This window comes from Rhinoderma darwinii, chromosome 1, assembly GCF_050947455.1.
Source record: "Rhinoderma darwinii isolate aRhiDar2 chromosome 1, aRhiDar2.hap1, whole genome shotgun sequence".
NCBI classification, from domain to species: Eukaryota; Metazoa; Chordata; class Amphibia; order Anura; family Rhinodermatidae; genus Rhinoderma; species Rhinoderma darwinii.
Window position 1 is genome coordinate 478,267,557 of NC_134687.1, and position 13,910 is coordinate 478,281,466.

At 43.6% G+C, this 13,910-nt stretch overlaps 1 protein-coding gene across 1 annotated transcript in view; it reads left to right on the top strand.

Moving 5' to 3' along the window:
- ZCCHC8 (zinc finger CCHC-type containing 8) overlaps positions 1-13,910 on the top strand; it is a 65,015-nt gene that overhangs the window by 10,485 nt on the left and 40,620 nt on the right. Inside the window, exon 6 of the mRNA XM_075834140.1 lies at positions 11,845-11,948. Coding sequence (XP_075690255.1) covers positions 11,845-11,948 — 104 coding nt within the window. The remainder of the gene's footprint in view (positions 1-11,844; positions 11,949-13,910) is intronic.

A 13,910-nucleotide genomic window follows, 5' to 3' on the forward strand; every position in this document is an offset into this window, starting at 1 on the left:
TGCGTTTTACGCAGCAGACAAACGCTGCGCAAAAAACATGGACTGTCTGCACTGCCCCATAGACTTGTATTGGTCCGCGTGAGCCACGTGAAAACCACGTGGGCTGCACGGACGCAAATCATTCGTCTGAATCAGGCCTTATACTGACATATTAACGTTACTGAAGTGTTTAGCCCGTGAAAAGACATTCTTTCCAGCCAGGACGGGATTTCTATTCACAATCCCGGCACTTCGTTAACGTTTCTGTGGTACTTGCAGCAGAGCAAGCGTAACCTCGCTGTAACCTGTCATTTACAGCGAGATTTCACTTGCTCTGCTGTATGTACCACAGAAACGTTAACGAAGTGCAGGGATTGTGAATAGACATCCCGTCATGGCTGGAAGGAATGTCTATTCACTGTCTGAACACTTCAGTTACGTTAATATGTCAGTATAAGACAGCACATAGTGAATAACGCAGTGTCACTATGCGCTGACTTAATGAATGGAGAGAAGTGTATGACGCTGACTGGTCACTGATTGGTCAGCGTCATACACTCCTCTGTACAACGCCCACTTGGTCTAAAGTAAAAACACGTCCACTTGGGCATTAAGAAACTAATTAGCATAAAGCTAAAATCGCTCCTAACATGGTAAAAAAAAGTTTTTCTAAATAAAAAACATTGCTGTCACCTACATTATAGCGCCCATCTCCTTATGTAGGCGATTGTCACCACATAAGTGACCTGTCTCTAAGGATGAGGCTAAACAATTGCTGTCCATAGGAATGCAATTTTAGTTCGTTTTCCTACATGCTAAGATTTCCGAGCTACACATTTTTTTATTTTTTTAAAGCTATCCAATGAATTTCTATGGACCGTGTTATCACTTTTTTGTATTGAGACAAATCGCACTAGATTAATGCATTACTTAGGACAGCGATTTATCACTCAGTAAAAAAACAAGTCTAGGTCATGCCCCAGCCTTTGGGTCAGATAAGCTGTCAAAGGCACACAGAATATTCCTTTTCTGTTTTTTTTCTTTGGGGTTCTTATTGGGGTGTTTAAAATTATGTCTCTCTGTATTTGTTTTTATGATACATTAAAAAAAAAACTGAAGTTTAGGAAGCAAAACAACATATATGCTGTGCTTTGCAAAAAAGAACCCGCTGTCTACAAAGACTGAATAAAAGGTTAGTCCTATAGACTACCAGAAAACATCTTGCTGCGAAGTTTTAAGTAATAAAATAAAAACCGCTGTGTAAATCTAGCCTAAAGCCACTTTCACGCAGCAGTATTTTGCATCACTGTCTGGAAGCCAAAACCAGGAGTGGGTCAAATACAGAAAGAGGTACAATTCTTTCCATTATACTTTTCTCTATGTTCCACTCCTGGTTTTGGCTTCCAAATGCTGGTGCAAAATACTGGCCGAAATACTGTCGTGTGAAAGAGGCCTAAAGCATGTGAATGCAACAAATTCTCTGATACTGTAAGGCAAAATTCCTCCTGCAAAAACTGCTCCAGACGGTTTTTGCACAGTGGTTTGACAAAAACTCGTCAAAACACTCGTCGAGGCGTTTTTTTCCTCTTTCTGACTGATTGAAATGGGGTTTTGGAGGCGGAAACCGCCTCCAGATGGGTCATGACGCTTCTTTTTACCACAACGCGTTTTCTTTACTTGCGGTAAAAAAAAACTCGTCCAACTTCCATTGTAATCAATGGGAGGAATTTTCGGGCGGTTTTTGAGGAGTTTTGCGGCACGGTTTCCGCGTCAAAAAACTCTGTGAACAGGGCCTTAAAGTGCAACTTGTCACCTGACCTGTGCTGCCCTATCCAAAGGCAGCATGACATGATTAGTGTCTCTGCTCCAATGTGGTTTTTTTTTCCCATCTCCAAATACTACTTTATCTAGTATTTTACCATTAGGTACCAGCATGTGCGTACAAGTATTGGTGGGAAGAAGCGGAGGCTTCTCCTACTGCCTCATCACAACCATCCACCTTTCTTCTGTGGCTTACTGAATTGTCCCTATACTTAGAGCATCTCTCACGCTGGATGATCCAGTTTGTCCATTCGAGACACGTACAGCCTATTGACTGCAAAATGGTTCATGCAATGCTTAACCCCTTTCCCGCTCCTGGACGTACGATTAGGTCATGGTAGCTGTATCGTTCGCGCTCCATGACCTAATAGTACATCTCGGGAATAACGGCCATTTCGGCCGTCCTCCCGACACATACAGGAGCTGTGACAGCTGCTGTCTCGTACAGCAGCTGCCACAGCTCCTACAGCGGGGACCGATCGCGGTGTTCAATAGAGATCGTGGCTTTTTAGGGGTTAAGCTGCCGTCGCCGGCCTGCTACACGATAGCGGCCGGAGATGGTGACTATGGCAACCGGACACCAAACAATGGCGTCCGGCTATGCCATCGACGGAAGCCTAGTTGGTCCTGACAAAGTCAGGACCCACTATTCTTGCTGTCAGTGAGTAGCTGACAGTTCTAATACACTGCACTATGCATGCAGTGCAGTGTATTCGAATAGCGATCAGGGCCTCCTGCCCTCAAGTCCCCTAGTGGGACAAAGTAATAAAGTAAAAAAAAAGATGTGTAAAAATAAGAAAATAAAAGTTTTAAAAGTAAAAATCCCCCTTTTTACCTTATCAGTCCTTTTATTATTAATAAAAATATATAAACTATACATAATTGGTATCGCCACGTCCGTAACGGCCTGATCTACAAAATAATTTCGTTATTTATCCCGCACGGTGAACGCCGTAAAAGAAAATCGTACCACAATCACAATTGTTTGGTCACTTCACCTCCCAAAAAATTAAAAAGAGATCAAAAAGTCGCATCTACCGAAAAATGGTCCTGATCGAAACTACAGTTCGTTACGCAAATAATAAGTCCTCGCACGGCTTTATTGATGGAAAAATAAAAAAGTTCTGCCTCTTAGAATAAGGTAACACAAAAAGTGAATGATTTTTTTACAAAATATATTTTGTTGTGCAAACGCCATAAGACATAAAAAAAACTATAAACATCTGGTATCGCCGTAATCGCATCGCCCCGCAGAATAAAGTGAATATGTCATTTATAGTGCACGGTGAACGCTGTAAAAAAAAAAATAGAATAAAAAAACAATAGTAGAATTGCTGTTTTTTAGTCACCACGTCAACTAAAAATAGAATAAAAATTGATAGTCGCATGCACCCCAAGAAAACTACAATGAATTCCTCAAGGGGTCTAGTTTCCAAAATGGGGTCACTTTTGGGGGGTTTCCACTGTTTTGGCACCACAAGACCTCTTCAAACCGGACATGGTGCCTAATAAAAAGGAGGCCTCAAAATCCACTAGGTGCTCCTTTGCTTCGGAGGCCGGTGCTTCAGTCCATTACCACACTAGGGCCACATGTGGGATATTTCTCAAAATTGCAGAATCTGGGCAATATGTATTAAGTTGCGTTTCTCTGGTAAAACCTTTTGTTATAGAAAAAAAAATGGAATAAAAAGGATTTTCTGACAAAAATAAATATGTAAATTTCACCTCTACTTTGCTCTAAATTTCTGTGAAACACCTAAAGGGTTCATAAACTTTCTAAATGCTGTTGTGAATACTTTGAGGGGTCTAGTTTCTAAAATGGGGTGTTTCATAGGGGTTTCTAATATATGGGCCCCTCAAAGCAACTTCAGAACTGAACTGGAACCTAAAAATAAAATAAAAAATGAGGCAATACTTCGCTTCTCCTAATGAGCATTGCCTACTCCAAGTCGACTCCAGTTTTGACCGTTTGTATAAACGAAGACCCCTATTAGACCGTTTCAGTGCCCGGTTTTCCCAAGCATACACCCCCGAGAAGTGTATTTCTATTGATGAGTCCTTGGTACATTTCAAAGAGAGGCTTCAATTCCGCCAGTACCTGCCGTGTAGGAGGGCAAGGTATGGTGTGAAGATGTATAAGCTGTGCGAGAGTGCATCAGTACCTACAAATTTAGGATATATGAAGGGAAGGACAGCAGTATTCAGCCCCCAGAATGCCCCCCCTTACTGGCAGTTAATGCAACAATTATGTGGGATTTGGTGCACCCACTGCTGGACCAGGGTTACCACCTCTACCTGGATGATTTTTATACCAGCGTCCCACTCTCCAACTGCCTCACTTACAGGCCTGCAGCATGCAGCACTCCTAGAAGAAATCTGAGAGGCCTCCCTAAGACTCTGCTTGGGCAAACACTCGGGGTGAGAGCAGGGCACAATCTAGCAGCAACATATTGTGTGTCACGTACAAGGACAAGAGAGATGTCACACCAGTACCCATGTACCTGTACGAGGTACCAGTACAGACACCCCCAAACCAGACTGCATCCTGGACTACAATGGGTACATGGGAGGGGTGGACTGATCAGATCAAGCCCTACAGCGACATGCGGTGTGGTATAAGAAGCTGGCCGTGCACATCATACAGATGGCATTGTACAATGTGTACGTGCTACGTCGATGTGCAGGCCAGAGCGGAACTTTCCTTGAATTTCAAGAGGTGGTTATCAAGAAACTAATTTTTAGGGACCAAGACGGGGGGGCACCCAGTACTTCTGGAAGCGGGGCCACGCATCGTACCAGGGCAACACTTTCCAGGAGAAGCTGCCCAAACTGGCAAGAAAGGAAAAAGTCAAGAGGTACAAAGTCTGCTATAAGAGGGGGATAAGGGAGGACACAATATATCAATGTGACACGTTTCCCGAAAAACTAAGGCTCCGTATGAAAGAGTGCTTCAAAATGTATCATACATCCCTTGATTTTTAATCTACCCCAGTTTTACTTACCCTGATGCACTCCGCACAGCTTATCCCCCCCTAGTCTTTCCCTTCTGAGCCCTGCTGCGTGCCCAGGCAGCTAACAGCCACATTGAGGGTATTGCCATACCCGTGAGAACCCACATTACAGTTTATGGGGTTTATGTCTCTGGTAAAAATGCTCACTACACCTCTAGATAAATGCCATAAGGGGTGTCGTTTTTAAAACGCGGGTCACTTCTTGGGGGTTTCAACTGTACTGGTACCTCAGGGGCTTCTGCATACATGACTTCGCACCAGAAAATCCCCAGTAGCCCAAATTGTGGTCCTTTCCTTCTGAGCCCTCCCATGGGCCCAAACGTCAGTTTATCACAAATTGGGCATTGCCACACAGGACAAATTGGGCAACAGAATGGGGTATTTTATTTCTTGTGAATAGAAGAAATTTTCAGCCAAAACTACATATTATTGGAAAAAATTTTGTTTGAATTCCCAGCCCAATTCAAATAAGTTCTGTGAAAAAACTATGGGGTCTAAATGGTTACATTACCCATCAATTAATTCCTTGAGGGGTGTAGTTTCCAAAATGGGGTCACTTCTGGTGGGTTTCCATTGCTTTGATACCTCTGGGGCTCTGCAAATGCGACATGGCACCCGAAAACCAAACCAGCAAAATCTGCACTCCAAAGAACACACAGCGCTCCTTCCCTTCTGAGGCCACCCATGGGCCCAAACAGCAGTTTATCGCCACAAATGGGGTATTGCTGCACTCAGGAGAAATTGGGCAACAAAATGGGGTATTTTGTTCCCTGTAAAAATAAGACATTTTTATCAAAAATAAATTTTTTCCAATTTCACAGCCCAATTCAAATACGTGCTGTGTAAAAACTGTAGGGTCAAAATGGTCACAACAACCATAAATGAATTCCTTGAGGGGTGTAGTTTCCGAAATGGGGTCACTTTTGTGGGATTCCTACTGTTTTGGCACCTCAACACGTTTTCAAACCTGGCATGCTGCCTAAAATATATTCTAATAAAAGAGGCCTCAAAATGTACTAGGTCCTTCTTTGCTTCTAGGGCTTGTGTTTTAGTCCACGCGCACACTAGAGACACATGTGGGACATTTCTAAAAACTGCAGAATCTGGACAATACATATTTAGTGTTTCTCTGGTAAAACCTTCTGTGTTACAGAAAAAAATTTGAATACAATTGAAATTCAGCAAGAAAAATAAAATTTGCAAATTTCACCTCTACTTTGCTTTAATTTCTGTGAAATGCCTGAAGGGTTAAATAAACTTTCTAAATGCTGTTTTGAATACTTTGAGGGGTCTAGTTTTCAAATTGGGGTGTTTTATTGGGGTTTCTAATACATAGGTCCCTCAAAGCCACTTCGGAACTGAACAGGTACCTTAAAAAAAAGGCTTTTGAAATTTTCTTAATATCAGAAATTGTTGTTTGTTCTAAGCCTTGTAACGTCAAACAAAAATAAGTGTTCAAAAAAAAAAAAAAAAACCAAGCCAATCTAAAGTAGACATATGGGAAATGTGAACTAGTAACTAATTTGGGTGGTATAACCATCTGTTTTACAAGCCGATGCATTTAAATTCTGAAAAATGCTATTTTTTATTAATTTTCTCAATTTTGCAATTTTTCACCAATAAACACTGAATATATCGTCCAAATTTTACCACTAACATAAAGCCCAATGTCTCACGAGAAAACAATCTCAGAATTTCTTTGGATAGGTTTAAGCATTCCGACGTTATTACCACATAAAGTGAAATATGTCCGATTTGAAAAATGGGCTCTGAGCCTGAATGCCCAAACTAGGCTGCGTCCTTAAGGGTATGTGCACACACACTAATTACGTCCCTAATTGACGGACGTATTTCGGCCGCAAGTACCGGACCGAACACAGTGCAGGGAGCCGGGCTCCTAGCATCATACTTATGTACGATGCTAGGAGTCCCTGCCTCGCTGCAGGACAACTGTCCCGTACTGTAATCATGTTTTCAGTACGGGACAGTTGTCCTGCAGCGAGGCAGGGACTCCTAGCATCGTACATAAGTATGATGCTAGGAGCCCGGCTCCCTGCACTGTGTTCGGTCCGGTACTTGCGGCCGAAATACGTCCGTCAATTACGGACGTAATTAGTGTGTGTGCACATACCCTAAGGGGTTAAAGTGGTTGTCTGGTTTTAATTTATAGGATAGGAAATCATAGTTTTCTAATATATACATGTATTACAATTTCTGCTCTCCTACCTTACTTATAACATTGCAATAGCCTCTGTCGAGGAAAAAAATATTTGTGTATAGTAATGCATCCACAGGGTAACTGAAAGGCCTAAACATGGCGTCAGTCATGTGACCCACCATCCACACATGTGATCGCGGACATTCACATACCACTGTCCAGGTATCGAATACTTTAATATTACTTTATTGAAGAGTAGAAGTTGTTCTACGTGTGTGTGGTTATTTTATACAAGTACACGCACGGTGATGTAGTTGTTCATTATTCCACCATTAGTCCTTTTCACTTAGCCAATGGATGTGTCCTCTATGTTGCCCGAACACATGTATGGGCCTGTGCACGCCGCGTTTATCTTGCACATCGGGAAAGCTCCTGACGAACACGATAAACGCACCCATAAAGCTCCATTAACTTGACGAAGACCGTAAGTGTCTTTTTGGTCTCCGTTGCGCTGTTATACGTCAGTATACCTTTATTTTGAAGGAAAGAGTAGTGTAGTAGACTACGCTATTCCATTCTGCCAGAGTTTACTTTTTTTATATATTCGTCCTTCTCCATGAATTAGAATATCATCAAAAAGTAAATTTATTTCAGTAATTCAATTCAAAAAGTGAAACTCCTATATTATATAGATTCATTACAGAGTGATCTATTCCCAGCATTTTTTTCTTTTAATGTTGATCATTATGGCTTAGGGTATGTTCACACGCCCTATTTACAGACGTAATTCAGGCGTTTCACACCTGAAAAAACTGCTCCAAACCGTCTGCAAACGTCTGCCCATTGAATTTAATGGGTCTTACGGTGTTCTGTGCAGAGGGCTTTTTTTTTTTACGCGCTGCTGTCAGACGGCGCGTAAAAAGACAGCCGCCTCATAGAAGTGCATGTCACTTCTTGGGACGTAATTGGAGCCGTTTTTCATTGACTCCAATGAAAACCAGCTCCAATTACGTCCATAAAAGACGCTGCGAAAAAAGTGTGCACTTGTCAAAGCGTCTGAAATTCAGGAGCTGTTTTCACCTGAAAACCACTCCGTAATTTCAGACGTAATTGGCGTTGCCGTGTGAACATACCCTTACAGTTAATGAAAACCCAAAATTTAGTGTCTCGTAGTTTTCTAATCCCAATTTCAAATATGATTTTTAATACTGAAATGTTGTCCTACTGAAAAGTATGTACAGTATATGCCCTCAATACTTGGTCGGGGCTCCTTTTGCATGAATTACTGCATCAATGCGGCGTGGCATGGAGGGATCAGCCTGTGGCACTGCTGAGGTGTTATGGAAGCCCAGGTTGGCTTGATAGCGGCCTTCAGCTCTTCTGCATTGTTGGGTTTGGTGTCATCTTCCTCTTGACAATACCCCATAGATTCTCTATGGGGTTTAGGTCAGGCGAGTTTGCTGGCCAATCAAGCACAGCGATACTGTAGTTATTAAACCAGGTATTGGTACTTTTGGCAGTGTGGGCAGGTGCCAAGTCCTGCTGGAAAATGAAATCCGCATCTCCATAAAGCTTGTCAGCAGAGCGAAGCATGAAGAGCTCGAACATTTCTTGGTAGACGGCTGCGCTGACTCTGGACTTGATATAACACAGTGGACCAACACCAGCAGATGACATGGCTCCCCAAACCATCACTGACTGCGGAAACTTCACACTGGACCGCAAGCAACGTGGATTGACTCCTCTCCACTCTTCCTCCAAACTCTGGGACCACGATTTCCAAATGAAATGCAAAATTTACTTTCATCTGAAAACAGGACTTTGGACCACTGAGCAGCAGTGTTTGTCCACTGTGTTATATCAAGTCCAGAGTCAGTGCAGCGTCTACCAGGAAATTTTCGAGCACTTCATTCTTCCCTCTGCTGACCAGCTTTATGGAGATGTTGACTTCATTTTCCAGCAGGACTTGGCACCTGCCCACACTGCCAATAATAACCACAGTATCTCTGTGCTTGATTGGCCAACAAACTCTCCTGACCTAAACCCCATAGAGAATCTATAGGGTCTTGTCAAAAGGAAGATGAGACACCAGAGCCAAGAATGCAGACGAGCTGAAGGCTGCTATCATACAACCTGGGCTTCCATAACACCTCAGCAGTGCCACAGGCTGATCGCCTCCATGCCACGCCGCATTGATGCAGTAATTCATGCTAAAGGAGCCCCGATCAAGTATTGAGGGCAGATACTGTACATTTCAGTAGGCCAACATTTCGGTATTAAAAATCCTTTTTGAAATTGGGATTATATAATCAAATTTCTGAGACACTAAATTCTGTGTTTTCATTAACTGTTACCATAATCATCAACATTAAAAGAAAAAAATGCTGGAAATGGGTCACTCTGTGTAATGAATCTATAGAATATGAGTTTAATTTATTTAAGTAATTCAAAAAGTGAACTTTTTGATATTCTAATTCATTGTGTGTGTGGCCTTTGAGTTGCGGATGCTACTTTCTGGCATCTGTTACAGGTTTAGTTAAATCCTATACGTCAGGAAGCATGCATCTTTGGAGAGTGATGGCAGGAGTTTTCCAATGCTGGAGACCCCAGGCAGAGTATCGGAAGCACGCTGCACGCACACTTTGGCCCTGGGGAAGCTACATACACAGACAATATCAGGAGCTTTACCGGAGGCCCTGGCCGTAGTACTTTCCGCATGAGCTTTCAGCCAGAGTGTCAGAAGCAAAATGTTAGGAGCTACAATGCCTATGGACAGTGATGTCAGGGGCATTCCGGCCCACAGCGCTTTAGGTAGCACTCTTCCTGGCGGGTTCTGGCGACTAATCCCACTGTGTGCCTGTACATTGGAATACGTTGCAACCTTCAGTCTAAGGCAGGGGTCTCAAGCACGCGGCTCGCGGGCCGCATGCGGCCCCTGGGGCTGTCATCTGCGGCCCGTGGGACACAGAGCCGCTAGTATCGGCTCTGCTCCGAGACTCTGGAATTCCCTGACATCGCTGTCCACATATGAACAGCGATGTCTGGGCCTTCCCCAGAGCCGAAGTCCCGAGCAGAGCGCTGGTGTCGGCTCTGCTCCGGGACTCTGTGGAATTCCCTGACATCGCTGCCCATATATGGACAGTGTGTCAGGGTCTTGCCCAGAGCGGAGCAGAGTGCTGGTGTCGGCTCTGCTCCTGGACTCTGTGGAATTCCCTGACATCGCTGTCCACATATGAACAGCGATGTCTGGGGCTTCCCCAGAGCCGGAGTCCCGGGCAGAGCGCTAGTACAGGCTCTGCTCCGGGACGCTGCGGAATTCCCTGTCATATCTGCCCATATATGGACAGTGTGTCAGGGTCTTCCCCAGAGCGGAGTCCCGGGCAGAGCGCTATTATCGTCTCTGCTCCGGGACTCTGGGGAAGCCTCTGACATCGCTGTCCATACATCGACAATGATGTCAGGGGCTTCCCCAGAGCAGGAGTCCCAGTGATGTCAGGAGCATAGCTGGAATCCCAGGAAGAGCCTACTAGCGCTCTGCCTGGGACTCCAGCTCCGGGCAAGCCCCTGACATCACTGGGGCAGCCTCTACAGAGGGCACTGTGGCAGCCTCTACAGAGGGCACTGTGGCAGCCTCTACAGAGGGCACTGTGGCAGCCTCTACAGAGGGCACTGTGGCAGCCTCTACAGAGGGCACTGTGGCAGCCTCTACAGAGGGCACTGTGGCAGCCTCTACAGAGGGCACTGTGGCAGCCTCTACAGAGGGCACTGTGGCAGCCTCTACAGAGGGCACTGTGGCGTTATCTACAAGTGGGTGTGTGACAGTATTTGAAGAGGACACTGGCATTATCTAGGGGTGTGTTGCATTATCTACAGAGGGCACTGTGGCCTTATCTACAGAGGGCACTGTGGCCTTATCTACAGAGGGCACTGTGGCCTTATCTACAGAAGGCAGTGTGGCCTTATCTAGGGGTGTGTTGCATTATCCACAGAGGGCACTGCGGCACCATCCACAGAGGGCACTGCGGCACTATCTAAAAAGGGGCTGCCCAATCTTGACATGTGTGCTAACTGAGCCGCCGGACTGCGTTTGGCGACACTTTAAACTGGAAAGCTGGATTGTTGAAATAAGCACGTGGAGAAATATCTCAAATTTTAAACCTAGCGCTATTATTATAGTAATGTAGTATTATTATTCTAGTAATATAGTGTTATAGTAGTTCAAATAACTAATTGATTAACAATAATTTTGTATTGTATCAAATTTGAAAGTAATGCGGCCCGTCAACTTCCCATTTTTTCTATATGCGGCCCACTTACCCGGCCGAGTTTGAGACCCCTGGTCTAAGGTATACCTGGACCGTATATGGAAGACTAAAACTTGATGTACACAGGCCCCTGTTGCTAACTGGATAGTAGATGTCACTTAGTGTGTGTGTTTCACATGACTGACAACACTTAGTCCTATTCAATTTGCTCATGGGTGCGTTACGGAGGACTAACCTGTTGTCTATACCATTCTACTGTGAAGAGACGGGGGCCTACTACACTGATATAAGAAAAGTAAGTGAACAGAGTTTTAATAGAAGTATATTAGAAAACGGTATAATTTCCTGTCCTATAAATGCATAGATACAAAAACAGCCAACCCCTTTGCCTTTGGGAGGTTGCTTCCAGGTTACTCCATAAATAGCAGCTGTACGCACTGACACATGTATTTTCAGGGTACCCCTCTAACAAAGGGGGTTTCCAATTAAGATTAATACTGACTCTGCCTACAGTCAAAAGACAAATGCAAATTGGATACTTTCACATCTGTAAAGATAACATTTGATCAAACATCACTAAACACTTATTTTTTTTTATTTTTTTTTACAGGTTGTGGGAAGTGTTCTTTATTTTACTAATTTCTGTCTTGACAAGCTTGGGCAGCCACTGCTGAATGAGAACCCCCAATTAACTGATGGATGGGAGATACCAAAGTATCCTAACATGATGCTGCATTTTCACTAAGCGGTAATCTCCTTGCTTATGACCTGACAAAAAGCATGAAGCAGTCTTTCTTCAAAAGGTGTTTTAAAAAAAAATCCATAGAATTTTATTTCGTTTTCAAATTATAGCAATCGTGTAAGTACATTGACAATTTGAGGTAACAGTCAACCAAATGACAACATTGAAGAGTTAACGTGCATATACTTCATTATATCGAGATAAGGACATCCGTAAAGAAACAGGCGTTACACCAGAGATATTTGAGTTAGAGGCTCTGTCACCAGATTTTGCAACCCCTATCTCCTATTGCAGCAGATCGGCGCTGCAATGTAGATAAGAGTAACGTTTTTTTTGTTTTTTTTTTAAAAACGAGCATTTTTGGCCAAGTTATGACAATTTTTATATTTATGCAAATGAGGCTTTCTAAAGTACAACTGGGCGTGTATTATGTGCGTACATCTGGGCGTTTTTACTACTTTTACTAGCTGGGCGTTGTGAATAGAAGTATCATCCACTTCTCTTCAGAACGCCCAGCTACTGGCAGTGCACAGACACAGCGTGTTCTCGAGAGATCACGCTGTGACGTCACTCACTTCCTGCCCCAGGTCCTGCATCGTGTCGGACGAACGAGGACACATCGGCACCAGAGGCTATATTTGATTCTGCAGCAGCATCGGCGTTTGCAGGTAAGTCGATGTAGCTACTTACCTGCAAACGATGATGCTGCTGCAGAATCAACTGTAGCCTCTGGTGCCGATGTGTCCTCACTCGTCCGACACGATGCAGGACCTGGGGAAGTGACGTCACAGCGTGATCTCTGGAGAACACGCTGTGTCTGTGCACTGCCAGAAGCTGGGTGTTAACGAAGAGAAGTGGATGATGCTGATTCGTCAGCATCATACACTCCCATTCATAATGCCCAGCTAGTAAAAGAAGTAAAAACGCCCAGATGTACATACACAATACACGCCCAGTTGTACATACCTTTAAACACGCCCAGTTGTACTTTAGAAAGCCTCATTTGCATAAATATAAAAATGGTCATAACTTAGCAAAAAATGCTCGTTTTAAAAAAAACAAAAAAACGTTACTCTTATCTACATTGCAGCGCCGATCTGCTGCAATAGGAGATAGGGGTTGCAAAATCTGGTGACAGAGCCTCTTTAATTCAGCTGAAGATCGGTATGCAAACCAATCCAAATTACATGATCTACAAGAAGATAATCCGCAGCAAAGGACTGAAGATGTGCACTATGATTGTAATGTAGCGGGATTGGAAGGATCATTGTTTAAATTAGGAGCTGTGGTACCAGCAACCCCACTTAGTCCGGACTTTGGTTTGTTGCAAATTTTGGTTAGCTAGCAATTGTTCATACATGTAAGTAGTATTGACCAGTGCTACAACCTCTTAAATATGAGGCTGGGACACCTGCTATCCAATGTCTTATCGCCAATTTGGCGGCCATAAGGATATGGGCGACAATAGTGATAAATGGGGCAGGATACATATCCAGTCCTAAAAATAAGGCCAACTCAGGTGTTAAAGGGAATTTTAGGTCCATGAGAGTATGAACTATATAGTGAGCTGCTGTCCAGAGGGGCTTGGTCCCTGGACACCCACAAATTCTCCAGCAATTCGGTGAGGATGATGTAAATATTACACGTAATCTGGAGGGTGGTGAAGTACCATCTTAAACTAGTTTTTGTGACTACTTCCTAATAAGAGGTACAACGGAATATCTTCTATACAAGGTGAAATCTGTTTCCCATTGCTCTGCTTAAATGGGGAAAAATAAAAAAAAACACCTTTTCTGTAGAGGGGGTGTTTTGAGGAGTGTATCTCTCCCCTCCAACTGGTTATAGAAGAAGGCTATACCTTTGCATTTTGGGGACACCTTGTAGAGATTCTGTATAATCTCTTTGGATGCACAATTAGATTTAGGCGGCTTGTT